This window comes from Stegodyphus dumicola, chromosome 6 (assembly GCF_044657685.1).
Source record: "Stegodyphus dumicola isolate Sdum_Otavi_A_Nest chromosome 6, ASM4465768v1".
NCBI classification, from domain to species: domain Eukaryota; kingdom Metazoa; phylum Arthropoda; class Arachnida; order Araneae; family Eresidae; genus Stegodyphus; species Stegodyphus dumicola.
The window spans coordinates 204302767-204329949 of NC_140773.1; the positions used below are offsets into that span (position 1 = coordinate 204302767).

The 27183-nt window shown below is 32.5% G+C and overlaps 1 protein-coding gene across 1 annotated transcript in view; it reads right to left on the bottom strand.

Annotated features, from left to right (window-relative positions):
• Positions 1 to 21389, bottom strand: part of LOC118191919 (uncharacterized) — a 168603-nt gene extending 147214 nt beyond the window's left edge. The window contains exon 1 of the mRNA XM_035362782.2: positions 21098 to 21389. Coding sequence (XP_035218673.2) covers positions 21098 to 21136 — 39 coding nt within the window. The 5' untranslated portion in view covers positions 21137 to 21389. The remainder of the gene's footprint in view (positions 1 to 21097) is intronic.
• Between the last annotated feature and the right edge of the window lie 5794 nt (positions 21390 to 27183).

Genomic DNA, 27183 nt, shown 5'->3' on the forward strand with positions numbered 1-27183 from the left:
TTTGTTATTTAAAATCGCTTTTGGGAGGTTTAGCTTTAAATGCTATTAGTGGATTAACATTTACTAATGAAAACTATACGGTGGCTGTTGATATACTAAAAAATCGTTTCGGCAGAGATGACCTGCTAATTAATGCGCATATGAATAAATTGTTGAGTTTAGAACCTGTAAAATATTCCGGAAATACGGCTTCTTTGAGGAAGCTTTATGACGATATAGAAATACAAATAAGGAATTTAAATTCTTTAAATGTTACTAGTGGTTCTTATGGATATTTATTATCCCCTATTTTGTTAAAATTAATACCCGAGAATTTAACTCTAGAATTCACTAGGAAAAGAAGTGATAAACAAAATTTCGATGTTAATGAACTACTAACGTTCTTGAAAACTGAAGTGGAATGTAGGGAAACATCAATGATGTTAGCGCGTTCTAAGAATTTTGATGTAAATGAAACACCAATACGAAACAAAAGTTCCCATCAAGGTTATCAAAATAAATCTTACATGCATTCTAAAAGAAATGATTACAGTACGAATAAGCAAGGTGCTTCGGTATTAACTAGTCAAAGCGAAACTCCCTCTAAATACTTTCAAAAATCACATTTTAATCCAAATCGAAAGTTCTCTACCCCGCCTAAGAAAGAGAAAATGTCTGCATATTTTGTTTATCTGCTTGTCATATGAATCATGATTGCGCACTTGATTTAAAGACTCGCCGAAAGGCATTAATGGATCGAGGTTTATGTTTTATTTGCTTTTCGAAAGGGCATCCAAGGCGTTTCTGTGCTCATAAAGATGAAAAATGCAGACTGTGCAATGTCCAAGGTTTACATAATTCGTTAATATGTGACGCTGCATCGAAAGGTTTAGAGACGGATACTTCCAATCAGACAAAACAAACGCCAATCCCTGAAGCTTCTCTTTTGCTCTTATGTAATGAAAATAATAACAAAATTAAACTACCGACTTCCGTTCTTTTACAGACGTTTTCGGCAGCAGTTAGGTGTAAAGGGGGGAACGAAAAGGTATTACGTTGTATGCTAGATTAAGGGTCAACAAAGTCATTCATCTTACGAGAAGTGGTTGATTCACTGGGGTTGAAAATTATTAATAAAGAAGCGCTTATCATTTTCACATTTGGATGCAAAGATGCAAAAGAGCGCTTGTATGACATCGTAGAAATCGTACTGCAAAATGTAAACCATCCCAATAAAAAGATAAAAATTAACGCAATAGTCATTGATTCTATAACACTAGGGCAAGTAAAAGTTCCTTCTCGGTGGATACGACAGATAACGTTTGAGAAGGGAATAGAATTAGCAGATGCTGGTACAAATGACGAAATTCAAGTATTAATAGGTTCGGATTATATTTGGGAAATTTTAGGAGAACGAAACGTGAAGATTTGTAAAAAATTAGTCGCAACAGAAAGCACTTTCGGTTTTGTGATTCAAGGCAAGGATGAAGGATCAAAGTGTAAGGACGCAAGAGTTAATCATATAACCGTTGTAAATGAGGACTTAGATTATGAAAGAGTTAAAAAATTATGGGAATTAGAAGCAATTGGGATAAGTTCGGATAAAGAAATATCTCTATCAGATAAAGAAATTTTAGAGTCATTTGAACGAAATACAACTTACAAGAATAAAAGGTATGAAACTCGATTATTGTGGAAAGAGGGTGTTGAAGGTTTAAATAACAATTATGAAATCGCGAAACAGCGTTTACAATTTTTAAATAATAAGTTTCAGAAAAATAGCGAGCTATATTTAAAATATAATGAGATAATTAATGAACACTTGAGAGATGGTATAGTGGAACGGGTAGATACGTATTTAAATAGTAGTTTGAAAACGGGGTATTACATGCCTCATCACGCGGTAGTGCGCGAGCAGAAGGATTCTACAAAGGTTCGAATAGTTTTTGACGCTTCTTCTAAAAGTAAGGGAAATTTATCACTTAATGATTGTTTGGAAAGCGGTCCTAATTTAAATCCTGATTTGCTAAAGATTATCATTAAACTCAGGGTACATTCAATTGCGTTTTGTGCCGACATTCAGCGTGCATTTTTAGAGGTAGGCTTAGCTAAAGAAGATAGGGATTTTTTAAAGTTTTTGTGGATAAATGAAGAAGGGTCAAATCTCGATCACAGTAATTCCAACTTACAAGTTCTTCAACACAATCGAGTTCCTTTCGGGGTCAAGTGCTCACCTTACTTATTAACAGCTACAGTAAGACTGCATTTAAAAAAGTATGAAGATGCCTACGAAGAGGCATGCAGTATGTTAAAAGAGCTTTACGTAGATGATTTAATTTCTGGGACAGTTAATGTAGCAAAGGCCTTACATTTAAGCAAGGACATGATTTTCATTCTTAGCGAGGCCAGTATGAATTTACGTAGATGGGTTTCAAACTCACCTGAGCTGAATGAACTATGGAAACTTAATGGAATTGACTCTCGTGAAACATCTGAAGACTCTTTGGTACCGTTGAAAGTTTTAGGTCTTATCTGGGACAATGTCAATGATAATTTGAAAATAGATGTATCTCAGTTTGAGAAGTTACAAAATCTCAAAGTAACTAAACGCATCATTTTAGCAGCATGTGGTATGGCAGCGTAGCAAATGGAGACAGCCTAGCAGAAATATTCGCCTAAATGACTTGGTTCTCATTAAAGAAGATAATATGCCTTCATTACGTTGGAAACTCGGGCGAGTAATAGAAGTGTTTCCTGGAAGAGACAATAATGTCCGAGTGGTTAGACTAAAAACTGTGCACGGGGACATTAAACGTCCTATTACCAAACTGTGTCTTTTACCAGTTGAAGAACATTAACTTAAGTGTTTGGTTTATATTGAATATGTTTTATTATTATTTTTATTTCTTATTGTACTAATAATTTTATTTGTTTGTTCTAGTTTAACCCTCATAGTTAACGTTTCAATATAGTAAGATATAAGATGTTTTGCTAGAAGATTGGTAAGTGTAATATGTAATTTTATACTTTTTAAAGGTTTTTGTATGTTTTCAGTTTCTATATTTTTCATTTACTTGTTTGCATATATTGAAGATTGTATTAAGATGAATGTAATTCATCGGGGGGGAGGATGTTTTGGCCTCCTCGGTGATTGCGGTGATTTGTGCCCAGAGGACGCACCGCACAAAAAGTTAGTTGCGTTACAGAACGTAAGGGAAGCGGACACGCCAAAATGTCGGGCGTATTACCGCTAATTGAGGTAATTGCATCGTATCTGTCAGGTGGCAGAAAACTAGTATGATGTATCAATTCACATGCCAGGTGGCAGAATATGTCTATCATGTACATGCCAGGAGGCATAACGCTTGTAAACATGCCATGTGGCATACGCTTTGTAAATAAATTGTAAATAAATGTACAGTAAAATATCTTGGTGCAATAGATCAAGGAACAAGCATCAACAACCTTCTGATCATTTGGATACGTACAGTCTGTTAAGTCTTTTGATAAGAGACAAGTGAGAATCAATTATACAGTATATTGCAATAGTTTGCTATAAATCTTCCAACAGCCAAAGGAATATTTTAATCTCCTACTCGGTAACACTTTGCACGAAAATGCAGTAATTTCCTATAGCTTTACATTAAAATAAATTTATGAATCTGTAAGGATTTATTTAATTTATCTAACCAGTTACTAAATGTTCAGCAGCTTTTCTGTCATTTTCCTTTTCTTTTTTCCTGCCAGAATGCAAATTTTAATTCGCGCGTATTCAAATTAGTTAGTTTGTCTTGGTTTAGTTTATAGCAAAGTGTCCTAGGGCTCTACGGCTATCTGCCTAAGGGGATGGATGCCTTCATGGAAGACATTTTAAGGGAAACTAGCTCGTATAAGCGTTACGCATTGGGAAAACCGTGAAAACGCATGTGCAGTCAGCCTGTTCGTCTGGATTCGAACCCAGGTCGGAACTACCAAAGTTAAGCGATTTTACTGCTCGGCCGCTGTTGGACCAAATGAGGTAGAAAGCCCTGGTATTTAAAGGAAGGTTTTACATTACGGAGCATGTTCTGCCTGCTCTGGCCCACGTTAACAGTTGAACCTTTTAGGTTGCAGTCTATCTGCGCTGTTGCGTTATTCTTGCTATTCGAGCTTACCACGCTGGTATTAGTTTTGAGCCAACTTGCTCGTTATTCATTCTGCGTAGCCTTTGGTTAACTTATAACTTAAGTTACTTTTTATTTGAATTTATTTCTTTTTGAGTTACTCCATAAATGCTGGCTAGTTTTGTAAGCACAAAATGTACTTCCCTTTAACTTACTGATTTTTACACCCTTCGTACGTTCTTTGTGTGATTACTGGAAATAGCCATAAGTTGCTTATGTTCAGCTTGAGTCTCAAGTTACTTTATGCTTCCAAAGAAGATGAGACTATCTACAAATGCTACATTATATCACAAATAAATATTTAAAGAATATGCTTGAGATGATAAATCTAGCACGAGTTAGTTACAATAGAATTTCGCATCTTGATGTAAGTTTTTATCTGCATCTGTTTAATTGTATTATTATAAGGTATTTTCTACCTCCTTTCTGCATGTCTTCGTGGTATAATGGTAGCACACTCGACGCGTATTCGAAAGGACCAGGATTCTTGTCCCGGAGAGGGTATTGTTCATTTTTGACGCCTCCCGCATCAGAAAACCTCAGTGACTCCACTGGCGACCGAACTAAGACATGGTGGATGATGATTCTTTATTTACAGGACTTGGGGTTTGGGTCCCCTAATGCCCAGTCGCCCATTAAAAGGGGAATATATTAATTATTTTTCCATCCTTTCTGCAGGCCTTCGTGGTGTAACGGTAACACACTCGGTACATGTTCGAGATGTCCAGGTTCGAGTCCCGGCGAGGACAGCATTTTCACCTTCAAGTTTCCGCCTTCAAAAATCCCTAATCACTCTACAATATATAAGTTTTAAACTAAAATGAAAGGAATTATTATCATAATTTAATTAAATACAGAGTAGAAAAATTATAGTTCCCCCCTTCATACTTGATTTGTAGTAGCGCTTACACGAAGGAATAATTAACATATACAAATTAAACAGTTAATAAGAATAAAAGTTTCTAACTAAATTAATGTTCATCTTCTGCATGGCTATATTATTTTAAAGCATAGTTTGGAAAAAGGGTGAAAGATTTCTTACAGATGAAAAGGTAAAAATTACTTATCGGGTGGAAGTTGATGTTTTTCGAGCGTTTTTTTACTTCCTTGTACGAAGTAAAAAGGAAGTATTGTAATTGCGAAAAGTTTCAGGTAGCATATTTCAACGAAAATATCCATTTTGACCACTATCGAATGCAATTTAACGATGTTTTTGCGTGATATCTGTACGTAAGAAAAGAATAAAATACTCTTTTCATCCAAAAAAAATTATAAAACGGCTTTAAAATGAATTCTGAAGAGAATTTTTCGTGGCGTCTGTACGAATGTATGTACGTACGTATGCATCTCGCATAACTCAAAAACGAATAGCCTCAGAACGTTGAAATTTTGTATATAGGACTGCTATAACATGAACATATGCACCTCGTAGTTTGGTTGCAATCGGCCGCACCAAACGTATATAAATATATTTATATATATATCCACTCTGTTACCCGGCTCAGTGATCTCAGTTTCTTCACTCTTATATGTTTTGTAAATTGTACATTTTTTGCTTTGAAAATGATTGAATTATGTTGTTCTTATCTTCCGGTTAAGGTTTTTATGCCTTTAGTAAATCTGTATGCAATATTTTTAGAATTATCAACAAGTTTGAAGCTGTTTAAGTGCCGCTAAGCCTAATAATTTTTTTTTTTTTTTTTGATGGCGGCCATTGCTTGAATTGCTTGTCGGCCATTTGAAACAGCAGGATAGTGGATTTGTTGCCAATCTAGAGAAACTTAGCTTTGCAACATATTGCGAATTAAATCATGCTTAATCCTTTCTGGAATTTTTTCGAGGAAATAAGTGTTTAAGATTTACTTCGTAATTTTTAATACAGATATTTTGAGTTTTATGTATTTTTGCCTTGTCGCGAAGTGAGAACCTAATTAATTGAATGAGAAATACTCAATCGTCTGTGAAAAACTGTTACTTTTTTGTTTTGTTTGCTTAATTTCTTTTATACATCATTCTAGCTTTATTATAGTATTTGAATAGAACATATGGCAACGATTAGATAATTCTATTCTTTAAATGATATCAATTTTGTGCATTCTGAGTTATAATATGACCGAAATATAATACTGTTAAGTGAACCTAGCGCCAGAGTGTCGCTATGGTAAACAAATAGAGTGAATTTTAAAGAATGCATTTATTCTATTGTGGTTTATGCGCTGTCGGCGAAGTAGATTTAATTCAATCCAATAAGTTTAAATGAAATGCAAGAAAAAATGCGTACAATTTAATATTCCGTACAAGGAAGTCATGTGGTGTACACATCAGATTTCTTTTAAGAAAGATTTCCAAACTATCGTTATTTATAGTAAGTCAGTAAATATTTTCAACATATGAAAAGAAAGCATACTTTAGCAATTTTTCGTTAAAGCTTTGGAAACAGCGGCTATGTAGAATAGCATTTCCTTATTGACTCTAGAAATTTTCAGCAGAATTCTGTATTCTTGAAGAAATTTTATCGCAGTTTCTTCCATCACTAGTAAATTCCACAAGCTCATATTTTAATATTAAGTTTAAGGAAAAAAAATTCTCTAAAAACTTTTGGAACTTAAAAAAAAAAAAAAAAAAAAAAAAAAAAAAAGGGAAGAAGAAAAAGAAAACCGCATATGAAAATAGCGGAGTTGCTTGAGTGAAGGATTATCATGAACATGTTTGCCAGGAGCATGATGAGCATGGCTACCACTATGACGCATTCTGAAAATTTGGCGACTTCTACTAAGGTGGATACTTTAATACGTAAGTACCAGTTTTTCAAATTAAATAAGTAAAAAAACGCTTTCAATAAAGGCGCATTTATCACTTAAAATTAAGGAAAACAAAAATTATACCTTATATTACTAAATTCTTCTGCTAAATTATTATCACCAGCTCTTTTAAATTAAATCAATGTTCACAGTAGGATTTATTGCGAAGCTTATAGAATTAAGATACATGCACTGAAGAAGTTGTAGATACATATAGATCAAACAATTAATAAGTGTATATTTGCTATGTAAACGTCTCACTTCTCATCTAAATTACATCTTCCTGTCAGCGTTTTTACTATTCATAAAATAATTCATAAAGCAAATAATGAATAGTAAGAGACTAAATTCCAAAACAGATTAAGCAAGCAAAGCAGAGAACGTCAGGCAATTCTTTGAATAGATATTCAACTAGTTTTTGTTTGAAAGCAATTTTTGTCCTATTTGCACTTGCTACTTTGCTTAGTAATCCTTTGGCTTGTTACGTAATCCCGTTAACAAAGCAATAATAAAGATTTCTACTTAGTATATAATGCAACTATTTTAAATACTAATTTAAAGTTTCTGCAAGTAAAAATGTAGTTTAAATGCTTCCAGAAGAACTGCGCATCATTTTTACAGTTTCATTAAAATTTTATAAGCTTAAAATGCTCACAAACTCTGAGCTTCGACTGCCTTCTGATAGGTTTCAGCTTCTAACGGTCGCCCAAAAGGATTTGTTAAGTTTCTTTCATGTTCTCGCTGCAGTCGCAGTCTATCAGTTTATTGTTACACTCAGTCTTTTTAACCCATTTTTGTTGTCTTTTTACTTCCTTGCACGAGGTAAAAAGGAAGTATTGTAATCGCGAAAAGTTTCAGGCAGCATATTTCAACGAAAATATCTATTTTGACCGCTTTGGAATGCAATTAAACGATGTTTTTGCCTGATATCTGTACGTAAGGACAGAGTAAAAGACTCTTTTCCTCCAAAAAAATTACAAAACGGCTTTAAAATGAATTCTGAAGAGAATTTTTCGTGGCGTCTGTACGAACGTATCTCGCATAACTCAAACACGAGTAGCATCAGAACGTTGAAATTTTGTATATAGGACTGCTATAACATGTACATATGCACCTCGTAGTTTGGTTGCAATCGGCCGCACCAAACGTATATAAATATATTTATATATATATATCCACTCTGTTACTCGGCTCAGTGATCTCAGTTTCTTTACTCTTATATGTTTGTAAATTGTACATTTTTTGCTTTAAAAATGATTGAATTATGTTGTTCTTATCTTCCGGTTAAGGTTTTCATGCCTTTAGTAAATCTGTATGCAATATTTTTAGAATTATCAACAATTTAAAAGTTGTTTAAGTGCCGCTAAGCCTAATAATTTTTTTGATGGCAGCCGTTGCTTTTTTACATTTGAAACAGCAGAGTAGTGGATTTGTTGCCAATCTAGAGAAACGTAGCTTCGCAAGAACAAAGGTAACGCCTTCATTTGTTATTGCGAATTAAATCATTATTCCTTTCTGGAATCAATTTCTGGGATTTTTTCTGGAATTTCATTATTATCTTAATCCTTTCCGGAATTTTTTCGAGGAAATAATTGTTAAAGATTTACTTAATTTTTAGTAATTCAGTTTTTAATAATTAGTAATTTAATTGTTAATAGTTAGTATCTTTTAATACAGATAGTTTGAGTTTTTTTGTATTTTTGCCTTGTTGCGAAGTGAGAACTGAATTAATTGAATGAGAAATACTTAATCGTCTGTGAAAATCGGTTTCTTTTTTTGTTTTGTTTGCTTAATTTCTTTTATACATCGTTCTAGCTTTATTATAGTATTTGAATAGAACCTGTGGCAACGATTAGATAATTCTTTAAATGATATAAATTTTGTGCATTCTTAGTTTTAATATGAACGAAATATAATACTGTTAAGTAAACCTAGCGCCAGAGTGTCGCTATGGTTGTAAGGATCTTAAGTTTTACTAACGTTTATTTTATTTTAAATCTTTACTATCACTTCTTATTTTCTACTTCCGGCCAGAATTATAAGCGTGAAGGAGTTTATGCAAAGTTGTCTGGCGAACGCCAAGTATTTAAGTGTGGCCTTTTTGCCAAGCAGAAGAGAGGAAGCCGTGAGTTCGAAGCAGGCCGCTTACCTTAGAAGTTACGCAGTTGCTACTTTGCCTTCCAGGCCAGAGGTTTTAATCCTCTTGATAAATTAAACGTATTGTAGTGTTCACAGTCTCTGTGCTACATACGCTTTCTGTTATTATAAGGCCAATCTTATTCTAAAGTTAAATTAGAGTTTAGTTTTATTTTGATATCTTTTAAGTTAGACCCCGAGTGGAGGGTCATTGTATTCCGAAGTACGGAAGTCATTGTATATAAAGAAAAAATAAAGGGTTTTGTATACCCTTCGTCTGTATCCTGTCTACTTACTACAATTAGTGAACATAGCTTTAGTAAGCTCTCTGTTCTAGTCAGGTCATTGTATGTTTCCGAAGAAGGTTAGAAGAAACATTGAACCTGATATGGTAAACAAATCGAGTGTATTTTAAAGAATGCATTTATTCTATTGTGGTTTATGCGCTGTCGGCGAAGTAGATTTAATTAAATTCAATAAGTTTAAACGAATTGCAAGAAAAAATGCATATAATTTAATATTCCTTACAAGGAAGTCATTTGGTGTACACATCAGATTTTTAGTTTTTATTATTAAACATCATTTTCTTCGCCCTTACACCACATACAAGGTAAATTACAAAAATTTTAGAAGCAACATTGCAATATAAATACGTTTAAAATTTCCGATTCAAAGTTAAGTGTTGGTGTACATTTTGCTTTTTTTTCCCCCAAATCTCTTTTCAATTCATCATATCAATGTTCAGTTTTCTTAATAACATCGCTTTACAAAGTTTTTTATTATTAACGTTTTGTTTGTTTACTTTATCTATTAAATATCATGTTCTTGGCGCTTACGCCCCATAAAATTCGAAACAACAAAATCCCAAACTATTTAAAAACAATGTATCTTTAAAATTTCTGATGGACAATCTCGCTCGCTGGAATTAAAAATGTTTTATGCCAAACAGTGTTATCACTGTTCGCTTTCAAATCGTTGAGTTTGTTAATTAAAAAATTCATTAAAGGTTTACAAAAATATGAGATAGATAATAGAATAAATTCGAAATTCAAAATTTGGTCTTCCAGGTGCCCATGTTAGGGTGGAGGTCTTATTCAAAATCTAATGTCTCTATGTACCGTTGTGTTTCAACAATACGAGAAACATGCATATATTCATGCAGATTTTTCATTATTTAATTTCTTTAAATAAAATACAGAGCCATAATATTTGGTGGCCGAACAGTTTGTAAAGTGATACAACGCATTTAAGTGTTTTAAAATGTCGTTTTGAAACTAATATCCCATTCGGGAGTAATACTCCTTTTGGGCAAAAAAATTAATGTTAAGGATCAGTTATAAAAATGATATACCGCTCACAAATCTATCGAAAATATGAATAGTTACATTGCATTTGTTTAGACATAACCTAATAATTCACGTGCAATAATATTTCACCTCTTACAAATCGTAGCGTAGACTATAAAGCAATTATGTTTTTACGATCACAAATCATATTTCTTCTAAATGCATTCTATGAAAATTATTTCAGTGTATTATTTGGAGTTTCTATGAACACCGGTTTTCATAGACAATGAAAATTCGATTGCGTGATAATAAATAGGTTTATTACTGTATTTTATTTCACTAAGCATGTATACCACTAAGCATGTTGTACTTTGCCTTCTTTATAAATTTGAGAAAGAAATAAAATCTAACATAATTGCAATGTCTTCCGTTCTTATGCTGCTTTATATTGGCAACAACATAAACATGCTGGATTTGCAATTATAATTATAGTAATTTCCAGATGCTGGCTAAACACTTTTTTGATTTCACTTTTTTGATCAAGCACCTTTTTTGATTTCACCAAATCTTTTAATGTAGCTTAATTAATGCTTTCTTGTGATTCGTTTAAGGTTTGAGGTGTGTGATTCGTTTAAGGTTTGAGGTGTATAATCATTATAATCATTCAGTATTTTATATAAATGTGAAGAGATAATTAATTAATACATAATTTTTACTATGAAATGTGTGTAACCACCCTGCTCTGAACAGTTTCTTTTGCCCTTAATTATCACTCAGAAGTGTCCTCGATGGAATTGAAAAACCAGTAACAGATTGGCTGAAATAATATTACGACCTGAATATCATGAATAGGCAAAGCAGTTAAATGGCTTTGTCGTGTAAAAAGAACATATTTTTTAACGACACGTATCATTTTCTGCTTTCTGAAGAGCAGCTGTAAGACGTTGCATCATTTTCAAAGTTGCAAAATGAGCTTCGTTAAAAAAAGGTATTCATCGTTTCACTAATCGAGACATTTCTTGTAGGACAATGGGAAGTTCTAATTCTAAAGACTAGAATGTTTTAAATACGCAAGCTTTAATGGTGCTTTTTAATAACCTCGGTTTCGAAGCCGAAAGCGAATCACGAAAGACAGGATGCTTTTATTGAAACTAACGACTTTTGCCTTTTGGTTTATTTGAAATCACAGTCTTTGAAAAGAGTCCGATAAAAACCTATTCCTTTACTTAATTTACGTAATATAACATAATATTAAAAACTGGCGAAACTTTAGAATGTTTTTTTTTTGTTAATTTGTAAATTAAACATATTATTAATTTATTTTTTGCTTCATAAGGATAACAGAAGATTTTATATTAAGTGCAGTTTAGAACAAGAATTTGATACATTTGTTGCCTATCATTCGTGCTGTTAGTTTGTATCTCACATTTTTGTTAGTTAAATTGATTGCCGATCGCCCTTTTTATTAATTAAGAAAATTCCAAAACGCATTTCCTTGTTAAATTATTTAAAGGAAACATATTCATCCAATAAAAATCACCATTAAATTTCTAAAATTTAGGGAAATGGAAAGATTGAAGGAAATGTTCAAACACGGAGAAGATTGCAACTTAGGAAGAATACATATTCAAACTAGATTCATTCTGTAGGACCGAAAATTATCAAGGATGTAATGGTTAGATCAACTCATTAGAAGATACTTTTGCCTTACTATTGACGATTTTTATAAGACCTTTCTCGATCTATTATTTAACAAACTGTTAGAATAAATTAGTGTCACTTTTGCATACCGAGACTCGGCAGCGTCAAAACCAAAAGAGTTCCAAACGATATATTCGCAAGAGAGGATTCTACCTACGTTTTGACGCAAAAAAGTCCTAAAAATATTTTGTATCTTGCGCTGTACTTGAGCTTCCTTCTCGTTTTTCAGCCATGTCACCTATTCTTTTTTTTTTTTTTTTGGAATATAATCCTGATAATATTGCCTACTACGTAAGCCTTAAGATATTTATAAGTTTTTAAATGAGTCTTGTAAGTTCTTTTTAAGTAAGTCTTGTAAGCTTATGACGAAAGATCAAAGAAATAGTCACAAACCCCCTGAAGAACTGTCGATCAAATTCAGAAAGAAGAATATCATGATTCTCTTGCTAATATCATGAATTTTCCCTTGCTAATATCATAAATGGTTAAGTTCACATCAGAGTTGTATTGTTTTATACTATAGATTTGTACACTGCAATGAAATAAGAGATATGCAGTAGGAAATAAAAATCGAAGCAGCATTTATCTATGCATGTTTTTATAAAATTGCAATTTCTTAAAATATAGAAATAAAACACAGGTTTTTACTTCCTTGAACGTTCTATTAATTCTTAATTCTATTAATTAGCTAATCAAAGTCGAAACTATTTGATTCTGAATTAAGATTTTATCTGGAACACATCATACTTCGCTTCCGCTTCTCATGCTAACGCTTGTGCTCTTGAAAATTAGGTTTTTAAAATGTGACGGTACCGATTTAATTCTCTGAAATCGGGCGCTATTTGCATAACTCTTTATATATGTGTGTGTGTAATTACAACATAATTTTTTGAAAACATAATAGAATCATGACTAGAATTTTCGCGCTTTAAGCTGCTGCAAAATTATCAGTAAAGACATAAATTAAGAAATTTAGAACAGTTTTTCACAAAGACCATAAAGTCAAATAATCCTATAAATGGAATATGTGTGTGAGTGATTATGGCAAAGCCTCGAGGGCTATCTGACTAAGGGGAGGGATGCCTTCGTGGAGGACTTTCTAAGGGAAACTGGCTCGTATATACGTTACACACGGGGAAAACCACGAAAACGCCCATGCAGCCAGCCCGTTCGCGGGATTCGAACCTCGGACCGAACTACCAATGTTCAGCGACTTTACCGCTGGTGGGCTATAAATGGAATAAAGAATTTAATAAATGTTAAAACCAAAACGCTTCAAAAAAGCAATACCCCAATTAAAAAAATCAATGAAATTTAAAGAAAAAGAACATAACAGAAGAAGAGTTCAATCAACCTCAATGCCCCTTCGTCAGGAGGAGGAACACTGAAATCAATTGAAATCTCTCTTCTACAAAAATCCTTCCTTTTTGTATCCGGAATTAGCCGATGAACTATTTCAATGTATTTTAATTATAATAGTTCACCCGAAAATTCTGGTTCCTCCTCAAAACAAAGACAAAAACAAAGTAAATTCAAATTAAAATCTTGAATAAGGAGAATTCTATTCAACGAATTGAAAACGTATGTGAAATAATAAAATACTTTAGTGAAAAATTCAAATCGACATTTTACCTTTAAACTAAGAGCACATAATCCAACGAATTTAAAACGTAAGTGAAATTATAAAACCTTAGTGAAAAGACTTAAATAAAAACTCACAAGAAGTAATTAAAAACTTTGAGCACTTTCATTTAGAACACAATCGAAACTATGAATAACATCGTTAATAAGAGGGAGAGATCAATAACCTTAGTATGAGTTATAAATCAGAAATATATGAATATAATCAGTATTAAAAAGAAAGTATTCTATATGCTCAGATCAATAAAATGCAGAAGTGAAAGTAAGGAAGTAATGGGGCAGATTAATCAAAATATTTGCAGACATCAAATACAAAAAAATACAACATTTGAATTTCATCAGCATTTGAATATGATCAAACTTCTAACATTTGAATGACAAACGTCCATTATTTGAATTTGATATTACTAAGACTATGAGGATGTTATGGGAAATTACAGAAAAGATAGGATATTATAAAGATAACCATTATATATATGTGAGTTGCATTAAAATGAATCAGCAAATGACAGAATCGCGATAGAAACTGATTAAAATTAAATAACTTGGATAATTAATTGATATATCAATTTCATAGCAATATTCAGAACTATATTTTCAGGTGGCCAAGAATAACATATTTAAACAGAAAATACTATGAAATTCTAATGGTTTAATGCCTAATAATTATTGATTTAAATAATCGCGATGTTTAAGACGATTTTAATGAGCAGAAATGATATTTTTGATCTGTTTGCATTTTGAAATTAATCTCATAACTAATGGAATAAATTATAACGTAGTTTATATTTCTTCAAATTTGTTCCAACTATTCTTCATTCGCATCTTGCATAAAATTTTATATAATTTAACGTACTTGCTATATGTAAAGAAACTATTGTATTATAATTCTTTCTACACGGCTTTGAAAATAAGATTGGGGAAAAATAGGATTTTTAAGTGACTATATAAGCTCACATTTATCGCCTGCGTAAATAGATAACAGTTTTAAATTATAAATTTGAATACTATTTCTTATATACCATTTGTAAAAAGTATCATTAGCTTTCTAATTAACTATTACGAATAATTAATAATTATGTTTCAAAGTCTTATTTTAGAATGTGTGAAAGTAATGTATCTAAAGCGGTTAAGTTAGAGCAAATGTTAAGAATTTATCAAAAATTGTAGTCATAACTCTTTATCTTCACACTTTTATTATTCTATCCAGGTGAGTTTTCAAAATAAAAACTAGTTCTAAAAATGCAAAGATATAAAATTTGGGAAACTGATACTAAGTCAAGATATTTGTTCTAAAGGTGCAAGGAAATAATTTCATTGATTTCTTTAAGGACAAAATTTATTTTTTAATACAATAATATATACTATATTAGTTTAGTAGTTTAAATCCTAAGATAAAAAAATAATGCTAAGCTAAAAAATGTTAAGATAAATTAAAAAAGTAAAAAAAAATAATGCTAAGATAAATTAAATAAAATGCAAAAGTGCTAATATAAATTAAAGGCTCAAATTTATTGTATATATAATGACACGTAACATATTTATTTAAGCTAACAGATACAAGCTAATAGATTACAAATGATTCAGTGGGCTTCAAAACGCTCTATTTCTTTAAATAATGCAAGTAAAAGAATGAGAACTAACATGAAGCAAAGCAAAAATTTTTCAGATCTTACACATAACATTTAAATATCTGATGTGTGTTCCTCTAGATGACGCAGTCTAAACAGTATTCCAAGGTCTTTCTACACATATTTTAACATTTTCCTGATAATGGTCTTGTGTAATGCATCCTGGAGCTGTTGTAGTGTTGCTGACAATATGAGCACATGAACATTGTGTTTAACACGTCCAAAGAAAAAAAAAAAGTCTGGTCAATAGGTCAAAACACATTGATGGCAATCTGAAACATGGTAAGGCCCCTTTCCCTATATCGCCTAGTCCAGCGACGGGGCAGCTTAGCACTGGGGTACAGACATGCTTCACTGAACCAATAAGGTGAAGTCCCATCTTGCTGTAATATGAAATTTTCTGAATCAGCTTTCGTTTAAGGAAATAACCACAACTGCAACGTTTAAGGAAATAACCACAACTGCAACGTTTAAGGAAATAACCACAACTCCACAACTTACAAAGACATAACATAACCATCGCAGTATTCTCTGAGAAAATGGTGCACATACCTTTGTCTGTGAAAGTGGCAGACGAAGTCTAGTTTTAGTAAATCCCTCTCCTGTTCAGAAGAACATGACAATTTTTTATTTCCCAATTTTCGGATGTTGTGACTGTTTACAATTCCGCTCAAATCAAACTTTACTGAATATTAGATAAACGGAATTTATGCGATTATGTCGTTGTTGTTGCTGTTGTCGTTATGACTGTTCTGGTCTGATCTCAGCAGAACAAGCCCACGAAATTTATCGTGGCAAGGACCACAAGATTACGTCTGTCGTTGGGAAGAGCCTTGGGTGCCATATAGTATGAATATATAACATAACAGTATGAACTGTCACCTATATGGTATTATTTGCTCTGTATCCCAACCTATATGGTAGTATATGATATCCAACCTATATGGTATTATTTGCTTGTACCCTGTCATATTTATGGTATTATTTGCTCTGACTTAAAACTGGTCCAATTCCACGCCAGGTTTAATGAAAGCATCCCAGGCGATGGGTCCGAGGGTCTTTCACCCCTCTTCTCCTACCACCAAACCACACAAGAGGACTTCCGGTTCGTCATATATTTAGAGTGCCCCCATCCCGCAAAGACACTATACATTTACAAACATCCATGCCTTATCCAGGATTTGAACCCGGGCGCTTTTGTACTATAAGTCAGAGTAGAGTCACTAACTACTATGCAGTTCGGGAGGCTAAGGCAATTATAAAATTCATAATACGTAATTTAATCCTCCGGTCCTAAAAGCTGCAACATTTGCAAACAGTATTACTTTAATTAAATACACCGTCGCCGAAACTTCCAAATATTTGTGTGTGGAATACGAATTTTGCAGCTCAGATTTGTTTTGTAAGTTACTCTAGACACTCTTTTTAAATCCTTCAAATGTTTAATTACTTACGTTTGAAGGCTCGCCGCTTTTGTTCTTCGCAGAATCAACGAATGTTTTTGAAGTGCTGATGCCATCACAGAATTTTCTGGTGGTTTAGTAATTACATAGTATCGTATTCCTTCAAAGTATACAATTGCAGTGCGTAAATATTTCGAATATTCTAAAAAAAATTAATTAACAAAAAATAAAAATCTGAAAGATTTCAGATTTTACGTACATTACGTCCAAAGGGGGCGTTTTTTTTAATGTTTTGTGTGTTACCTTTATTTATTAAATATCATGTTCTTTGCACTGAAACCATAAAATTTATTGAATTTTATGGTTTCAGTGCAAAATGAACAAAAATCAGTGCAAAATGATTTTTGAATTTTATGGACAACAGCAATGTCGCAAAATAATTTTAAAATGAGTATATCTTTAAACTTTCCGATACACGGTTCCGCGCGCGCTGGAGATAAAAAGGTTTTATTTCCTCGTAGAGTGTTGCCATTGCTCGCTTTGAAATCGTTGAGTTTGTTAATCAAAAATTAGTTAAAGTTTTACAAAATATGAAATCGATAATAAAACAAATTCCGCGTTCTAAATTTGGACTTTCAGGTGCCCATATTCGCAGTAAGATTAAGTCATTCAAAACTGAATAGCTCTAAGCACCGTTGTTTTATCACAATGAGAAAAACAAACATACATTTATGCAGATTTTTCATTATTTAATTTCTTCAAATATGATACAGAGCGATAGTATTTGGTGGCAACGATCTGAAAAATGATCCAGCCTTTCAAAATTTTCAACGCAAAATCGCAAAACGAAAACAATAGTCCTTCAGGGACAAAAACCCCTTTGGACTAATAACACTTCATATATTTAAAATGGATGACTGAAAATGAATCAATAAAATCGCTACACTTTGTTTCACAAAAAATTCTGAAAAACTTTAAATTGCTGTCTTTTCTTTACGAGAATATGAAGAATACGTTCAAATTTCGGTGAGTCATTTGTAATTAATTATACTGAGTAGTAATAGCAATAGTGACAATGTAATTTCATAGCATCAATTTTGGCTCCATAATTCAGTTGAAATACTTTACTCTAATTCGTATTTTCAAAATTTACATTTTATAGCTACCAAAGAATATCTTAGGAATATTGAAGTGCAAAAAATGCAAAAGTTTAAAATAGACCTTCTTAAATATATCTTTATAGCTATGCAGTGTACGAAATTGTCACAGAAGGTCTCCAGCAGTCATATATCACAGGAAGGCTTAGTACTCATGGGGCGAAAATTTGATTCATATTTACAAGATATGCCATAAAAACGGGTTTCACGAAAAGACGCAAATAAAATTATTCTTTTGCGCAAAAGTTTTACCAATATCGATTGACAAGCAGCCACATGTTATTTAAATTTGCAATTTTTTGAATAGATATTTTTTAAAAGTTGCTTGGATATTTTGCGCGCACAGTGTGGACTGCGGAACATCAGCATAAAAAATCTTCGGAGTGCCTAAAATACACCATAGACTTATTTTTCCGCATCGTGCAGTTATACTTCTACGTTGCACAACTGCAAGATATATTGAGGGGAGCATTCTGTGCAACTATTATAAATTTGTCTCATAATACAACTAAAGAAAATTTTGAACGTAGTTTGTTACTATACGTACTTCATTGTGGAAGTACCCGTACTGTCTACTTGGCACGCGTATTTTGTTTCTGTATGAATAACATATCAATAATAAAAAATTTACATAGTAATCATTCACGATCGGAGAATATACTTTCTCGGGTCAATTTACCTGCGGTGGTTAGCGAATAGGTTATCGTGTTTTTAAAATGATTGCACACTCATCTTCAGTGCTTTTTAATGTAACCAGTAAAAAACCTTCACCAGGAAAAATTTACGGTCAGTTCGTATCGCCTTCTGATTTAATTTGGATTTGAAGAAAACTGAAAGGAAAATTGAAAGTCCTTTTTAAAAAGCACCTTTTTACGCACTATAGAGAAATAAATTGAAATCGAGATAATCATATCTGTCAAAGAAAAGTCCTTTTATCCCGAAGTCCTCAAGATCAGGTCTGGATCTACAGAAATACAGTCAGTTCTTGATTTACAAGGATAATACCGTGAACGACATCCACGGCTAACTCGAAATCGTGGTCGATTCGAAGGCAGTTATAAAATTACAAAAGACAGAAACAACCCATATTATAATTAAGAGAAAATAATGCTGACAAATTACTTGTATTTTCAAGGATTTAATTTGGAGAATAAATTTATTTGGTTACATAAATTAAAGAACCCAGTATAAATTAGTCAAGAATAACCATTGTTAGAAACGAAGAAATTAAGTTTTATACGACTATGACATCATCCGCTGTAAAGATCTGGAATTGTGAATGAAAGAAAAAGAGTTATGCTTTGTCGAAATGACAACATCAGAAGGAAAAGATGTTCTAAAGACATGATACAAAATTTGCACTTGTAGTTTTGTAATAGTCGTTATTATTAAGCCGGAGGAGTCATATGTTTGTGCTTTCAAAAGACCAAATAAAATTTATTAATATTATCAAAGATGTTTTTTATTGACAAGAACTGAAGTCTGACTTTATTGAAATAAAGTGCGGGATGATCAATATGAATTTCATCTCCGTATGGAATTTTGGAAACAAAAAAGGTTTAATTTTGCTAACATTAAATGCATTTTTCTTTTCATTTTCATAACTTCTATAACCCGTTTTGTTTTGCGTTTATATGAGCATTAATAATTTTTCTGTTGTTCAGCAATGAACACATTTAACCTTTCTTTAGAGAATGCTCGATTAATTCGTGACCAGGTCAATACGCACCCAATAAACGACAGCTGAACATCCGCTGTCTTTACCTTTTTAATACATTGTATATTCATATGCCTTGACAATCTGCCAAATTTAAAAGTTGTACAGTAACAATACGTATCAATGCATAGACAAAACACAATAATTTTCATGAATTTAGATATTTAAAAATGATGCACGAAGTTCTCAATAATATTATTAACGGCTGAGCCATTAGTATGATAAAGAAATTTCATATTCCATGTATTATGCACTTCCGATATAGAATTTACTGACTGATACATTTAAAACATTTTCATGCAAGATAAGATATATGCTTTCCTTTTTTCTTCGTTTCTATCATATCAAATGGTCGAATTTTTCAGACAATTAGAAAGAAATGTGAAAATGAATGTAGTATTCCCACAGTAATATATAATCTCTTTTTTAACTGCAACTAAAAGGTGTTCGTACTGAAATAAAATAATTAGTGAAGTATCTTACATATAATTTAAATTTCGATGTCTTATGTCCTGTTAAAAAGCGCCCAAGAGGGTTAAGAATTTGAATCCTTGGTAAGAAAATATGATATGATCGATGCAAATGAAAGAATATTTTGACGATACAAAATCTTGTCGCATGCTGCTAAAATGAAACATTTAAGTAATGTACCCCGAAGTCAAATGTACTGGCAATCCTATAGTATACAGATGCATCATGATACACGTAGGTATAGCATGCTTAACTATAAAATAATCATTCTATGAATTTGAACCACCGGGTCGTTGACTACAAATCATTAAACATGATTAAAATATTACTGTTGTTAAAACTGTTGATTTTTCAAATGAGAAGCTAATTAGTGATTAATTAATATTATGGTCATTGTAAAACTTTCATATTCTTCATTGCATTCTCAAAACTAACTATTAAAACACGCGAAGTTTATTAACATACCCAGATCATTACAATTAATTTATAATTCTCGTGTGAACATATTGACAAGGAGATGCATATGCATATAAACATATTGAGATCGTTATAATTAATTTATATTTCTCGTGTGAACATATTCACGAGGAGATGCATTTAGAAAACTACAATTAAATGTTGCAGGTGATCAACAACCAGATACACTCAGTTAATTTACAATTGATATATCGATATATCCTTATTGAGATATAATCAAATCATTTACATTACATTGATATTTCTTCGATAAATTTATACTATCAGCATATTTGCCCCGATATGCTAATTACAATTAAATTGATTAACTTTCTCACATTTAAATAAATTCTATTAATTCATTATTCATAATCAGCATATTTACATATTAGAAAATTTTTATTGTATAAAGAATTCAAACAACTCTTTGGATTCAATTAATTTTTAATTTAAAATTTAAAAAAGAAGTTTTTTTACATGATACAGAAATTAACAAAGCTGTGATAAATGTAGAATGAAAAGGGGAGAGAACAAAAATAAAGAGAGAGTACTCACCGCGAAGAAGACGGTGTACGCGAGTCTTAAATTCCTCATATTCTACCTGCTAGAGAGGGAAGCGAGGGAATTGTTTCGCGCGCCCAACATGTAGCAGCTCCGTGCGGAGCTGTTTACAAAAACCGAAAAGAATCGTTTCTGAAAATCATCGATGTGAAGAAAGCGGTCCTTTATAACCGGACGCCTTAATTGGAGGCGAATGAGGACAAACGCGGATGATTTTGTAACCCTTTCTCTCTCTTTGATCGTGCACCGATTGTTGCCATCGCGCGCTTCCCGAGACGCTATCTCCATCCCCTCGCAAACTGGCGGAAAGAACGGGAGAAATGTTGCAGGAATGATAATTTGATTTCTGACCTTGCAAAGCGTGTCTTCCCGGGGCAAAAAAAATGGAAAAGAAAAGGTTTAATATATTTTGCTTCCTAAAAGGGATGAGGAAGATGGAGATCATCACCTTTAAGAAGCAAAATATATTAAACTTTTTCTTACGAATTATTTAATTATTTTTCTTATGAATGACTCACTTCGTTTTAAGAGTTCAGCAGACTTTTCTTTTTCGTATATATATATGTTTTACATATAATCGAAATAGAAATTGAAAAGCTAACAAGTAATGTGACGTAAGACCTATTTGGTCTTAAAACTTTTTGCGCAGAATGCTGCAAAAATATGATATATTATAAGGTATTTCTCCCGACGTTTTAGCATACCTTTCTGGTGCAGTAGTCAGCACACTCGGGGCGTCTTCGAGAGGTCCGAGGCTCGATTCCCGGCGAGGGCATTGCACATTTCTTCAATTTCCTTAACCCAGACATTCTAAATATCTCTACAGTGGCACCCGAAATAAAAAAAAGGATTCGGCGAATGGGTCCCCTAAGCCCCAGACGCCCTTTAAAAGTAGGAATTTCTCCCGCCTTCTTAACAGGTCTTCGTGGTGTAATGGCTAGCACAGTCGGTGCGTATGCGAGAGGTCCGAGTTTCGAGTACCGGCAAGTGCACTGCTTATTTGCACTTCTTAGAAATAACCTAATGTCTCTACAATGGCGCCCGAACTAAAATGGTGGTGAATGATAATTCTCCACCACCAGGATTTGGCGATTGGGTCCCCTAATCTCCAGTCGCCCTTTAAAAGGGGGAATATGTAAGGTATTTCTGCCGCCTTTTCAGCAGGTCTTCGTGGTATGATCAGCACGCTCTGCGTGTATTCGAGAAGTACGTGGTTCGAGTCCCTGTGAGGGCATTGCTCATTTTTCACATCTCCCGCATCAAAAAGCCTAATTTCTCTACAATACATGTATATAAAATACAACAATATATTTCTTCGAAAGAAGTAAGATGAATAATAAGGTTGATCTTGCTTTTGTTGTTTTTGAAAAAAGACTTCAAACAGTACAGAATTAGTGTTGAGTGATCTGTTTTTCAGGATGAGTTACCTGCTTAAACTTTGGTGTGAAACTGATTCCAGATTATTGTAGTGGTTTGAGATCAGTGCACATTTTAATATGTAAAGATTCTCTTTCTTCGCTGCAATCAGCTTAGAAAAATAACGTTTCAGGCAAACTTGCTGTTGAAATTCAGGTTATTGCTAAGACCTTGCAAGATCTTGATATCGACATTTATTTGGCGTATGTTCGTGGACATTGGGAATGAGACATTCGGACATATTGGGAATGAGAGGCCTGCAGCAAAGCTAGCTTCGAAACTTCCCATTGATTTAAGGCTCCGTGTTCAAGTTTCTCCCTGGAAGAAATGCCATCTATATATGGAACGGATAATATTTTACGTCATGAAAAGCACAGTGGACCAAAAGGACTTTCCTACAATCTTTCACAGAATAAAATTTGATCACTTTTCAATAGATTTTATAAATCTGCTCGATTTATATTAGGACAGGACAATTTTAAGAGCTAAATAAAGCCATTTGGACTTGCTTCAAGTGTTTCGTGCTGTTGGAGTAGCGGTGATCAAGAGGTTAATCATACTCTTCTCCAATGTATTCACCAAAAAACTGGTGGCCAAGATGCAGACAGGTGCTTTAAAGTGGCTGAAGTAGCTTCCTCTGAAGAGGACTAAAAAGAAAATTTCTGTTTCGTGAAATTTTATTCTCAACTTAGGTTACTTAGTTCTTCTTTTTTAAAGATTTTTTTAAAATTTGACTTATTGTAATCGCGAAAAATTTCGGATGCCAAAGAAATTTTTGTTCCTCCTTCTATTGTACATTTGTTAATTTACTTTGTTAAATTATGTAAGCCACGAGGTATACTTCGGGGAATATGAAGTTGTAATAAGAGATAACAACAGGGGAAAAAAAAGAAAGAAAGAAAAAGAAAATACGAAAGCTTTCAGATTTTTTACTACGTCCCAAAGGGTGTTTTTTTAACGTTTTGTGAATTAACTTTATTAATTAAATATCATGTTCTTATCACTTAAACCACATAAAATTCAATTTAACAGCAATATAAAAAAGTATTTAAAAACAGCATATGTTTAGAATTTACGACAGACAATCTTGCTCACTGGAGATAAAATTTTTTTTTTTTTTTCGAGCAGCGTTGCTATTGCTCGCTTTGAAATCATTGAGTTTCTTAATCAAAAATTCGTTAAAATGTTACAAAGTTTGAAATAGATAATAAAACAAATTCGAAATTCAAAATTCGGGCCTCCTAGTGTTCATGTTCGTTTCGAGGACTACGTTATTCAAAATTGGATGACTCTAGGTACCGTTGTTTATTCACAATTCGAGAAACATTCATGCAGATTCTTCATTATTTAGTTTCTTTAAATATAATACATGGCGATAATATTTGGTAAAATTGAAACGTGAATCAACTCAGAAAGTGAAACGACGCAAAGTGCCATTTTGAGATTAATAACCCTTTGTGTCTAACGCCATTTTGAATTAAAAAAAAGAAGAAGAAAATAAAGGAGACATATTTGGCGTTCGCAAAGTCGTTAGTAGACAAAGATTTATCAAACTGAAACAATATTACATTTTTAGAGGAGTCAAAATTTAATATGTTCAGGTCCAGTGGTCGAATTATTGTTAGCCGAACTCAATTAAAGAATTTAATCGCAAAAAAAATTGCTTTCTAGTAAGCCGCACAGGGGTTAGTGACGTTAGCATAGGCAATGTTTTTTTTCTACCGTTCTGGTAGAAATGACATTAATGCATTCATGCACACCATACTAATTAGGTATATTGTCAATGTTAGCATTCATTTCAGTTAGATTTGGTTATTACCGCAATGTGATTTAGGTACGTACTGTAAATTAAAGTTTCATTTAATGCGCTCTAGTGATAATGACAAAATTAACCTAGCGCATTATTGCGCTGTTGATGTTAAAGAGTTGGACTTGTTTTGGCTGCATAAACAAGATTCAAACTCTTAACAGACGTACAGCGAATTTTCGATATGTTTGAAATAACAACATAGACTTGTAAAAGTTTAAAATAAGAATTTTGTTTAAACACAAACTTTGACCATAACAGCAGGTCTTTTGCTAAGGCCTACCAGTGGCCGAGCGGTAAAGTCACTCAACACTGGTAGTTCGGTCCGAGGTTCGAATCTCGCAAACGGGCTGGTTGCATGGGCGTTTTCGTCATGTGTAATGGGTACACGAGTCAGTTTCCCTTATAAAGTCCTCCATGGAGAGATCCATTCCCTTAGGCAGATAGCCCTCGTGGCTTTGCCGTTATCACCTAACCTAGCCTTTTGCTTAACAAAACAATCAGCACTTGTGGCGATAAAACTAAAGTTACAATTAATTGGAGATTTAATAAAATGTAGGCTTGAGGGGTAGTTACACGCTCTGTCTTAAATACTCTCTAAATTCATCTGCATTTTTGTTGGTGAGGAAACGGAAAGGAGAAATTATAGCAAAGAAGTTTGTTAATGAAAAATAATACTAGCCTTATAATGTAAATAGATTACTGCAAAATCTACCACGTATTTCTATATTACTCTAAACATTTCTTCCATGAGACAAGCTAAGCATTAAGCAAAGAAATTTTAAAGCCTTAAACGCAGTTTCATAAGTTATCATACTTTCAAACTTAATTAACTTATTTTTACGTCCTTGTTTGAAAAAAAGGAAATATTGTAATCGCGAAAAATTTCGGGTATCATATTAATATCTATTTTGACTGCTCTCGAACGCATATGAACGATGTTTCTGCGTGACATCTGTAGGTAGAGAGAGAATAAAGGACTCATTTTTCCAAAACTAATTGTAAAATGGATTCAGGAGAATTTTTTTCATGTCATTCATAATGTAATCATGTCATTCATAATGTTTCATGTCATTCATAATGTTCTGAATGTTCATAAATGAACATAAATTGAATGGTCATAAATGAACGTAATTCAAAACAAAGAAATTCAAACATCTAGAAATAAAAATGAAACAGAAACGCGAAAAATATTTTTTACTTCGCTTGTAGTACAGCATGAACCCAAGATTTAATTCCATAGAAGTTCATTGAAGAAATTAGGGAAAATAGCGTGTATTCAAACGTGTATGCTTCATCAACGAAGCCTGAAGCCAAAGATCGTTGCTAATTAGACTAAATGAATTATAAGAAAGAATATAGAAAGCAAAAATATAAATAATTTTTTAAATATTTCTACTTTATGAAAACAGTTTGAAAACGTTTGCTAACTGAATAATAGATCTTGAAATCGCTTCACTGATCTTACGTATAAAATGCACACAAAAAAAAAGAACTATTCATGACATTCTTCACCTAAAGCGGAAGTTTTCCTTGTTGCCAGTTTCATTAAGAAGAAAGTAATTAAAGAAAAGAACTTGGTATGCCGGAACATTTATCCGTTCTCTAAGAAAACAAATATATAAAATTGAAATTTTATTCGGAAATAAAATTAATCAGAGTTCTTAAATAGTTTATTTTAATTACAATATTATGTCTTCTTGTTTTTTACAAAAAATCACCGTTGTGAAAACAATCCAAGATCGGAATAGTTTGATATATAAGGAAACTTTCATTTTGCAACAGAAGTTTTCAAGCATAAGTATACTTTTTGTGTATTGTACTACTTTCCGTTACACAAATTATGAGAGTTATATTAGTTAGAATTTTGATCAAATTGGTCCTATGAGCAATCTTTCTAGATCTTTCAATTTTGGTTATTTGCTTGTTTGTTCTAGTAATTTCTGACTAAATTTAATCAGACTTTTTTTAATGAAATTGATGCTAAAAATTCATGTGTGCATCCTCATCTGCTTAGAAATAATGACACTAATATTTTCTGATGCATTGATTTTTAGTTAAAGTAGTTGGTGAGCTTCAGGTATTAGAAGAAATGCCCTTTTTGCCAATTAATAACTGATCTGTTTATCTTTCGATGGTATCACAGAAGTAGATCCAGATAATCTACAATTAATTGATATTTATCAATTTTTTAAATTTAAAAGAGTTGGGGTAGATGTTGTTGGATCTTAGGATTTATAATATTAAAGCAGTAAGACTATTTGGTAAAAGAACAGAAATCACTTTTTCAACAATTAAACTTGTAAATTGGAATACCAACATATCTAAAAACGTTATAGCAAATCCAATTTTAATCAAATTACCACAATTAAAAGCGTATGAACAGAAATTGAATAACAACAGCAAGAAATTTTCTTCTTACTAAAATTTTACAAGAAATTAAATACCAGTTAATATCATTGTTAATCCACTTAAAATAGTTGGAGTGGTCTACACCCTGTAAAATGTTTTATCTGAACGCTGAAGTAGAGGAGGGTAAAGAAGTATGTTTTAGGGGATTTTATAGTGTAATTTGTATACATTTGTATTACTGTACAAGTTTTCTTGATTATACTTTTATTAACGCAACAGATGACCTACTCTTTGTTTGTTGTTTCTGAGTCCTCATGATAAGCTCATGACGTGAAGATTTTATGCTTTTCTAAACTTTTTTTTTTTTTTTGTATTTCCATAATGCTTTCCAAATCTAAAAAATTGAAGTATACTATGTTTAAATTAGCATTTTAGAATATCTCAAACTTGACACCGCCAATGACGCCAAACTGCCAACCATTGTCTACTTTTGAATTTCAGTCTC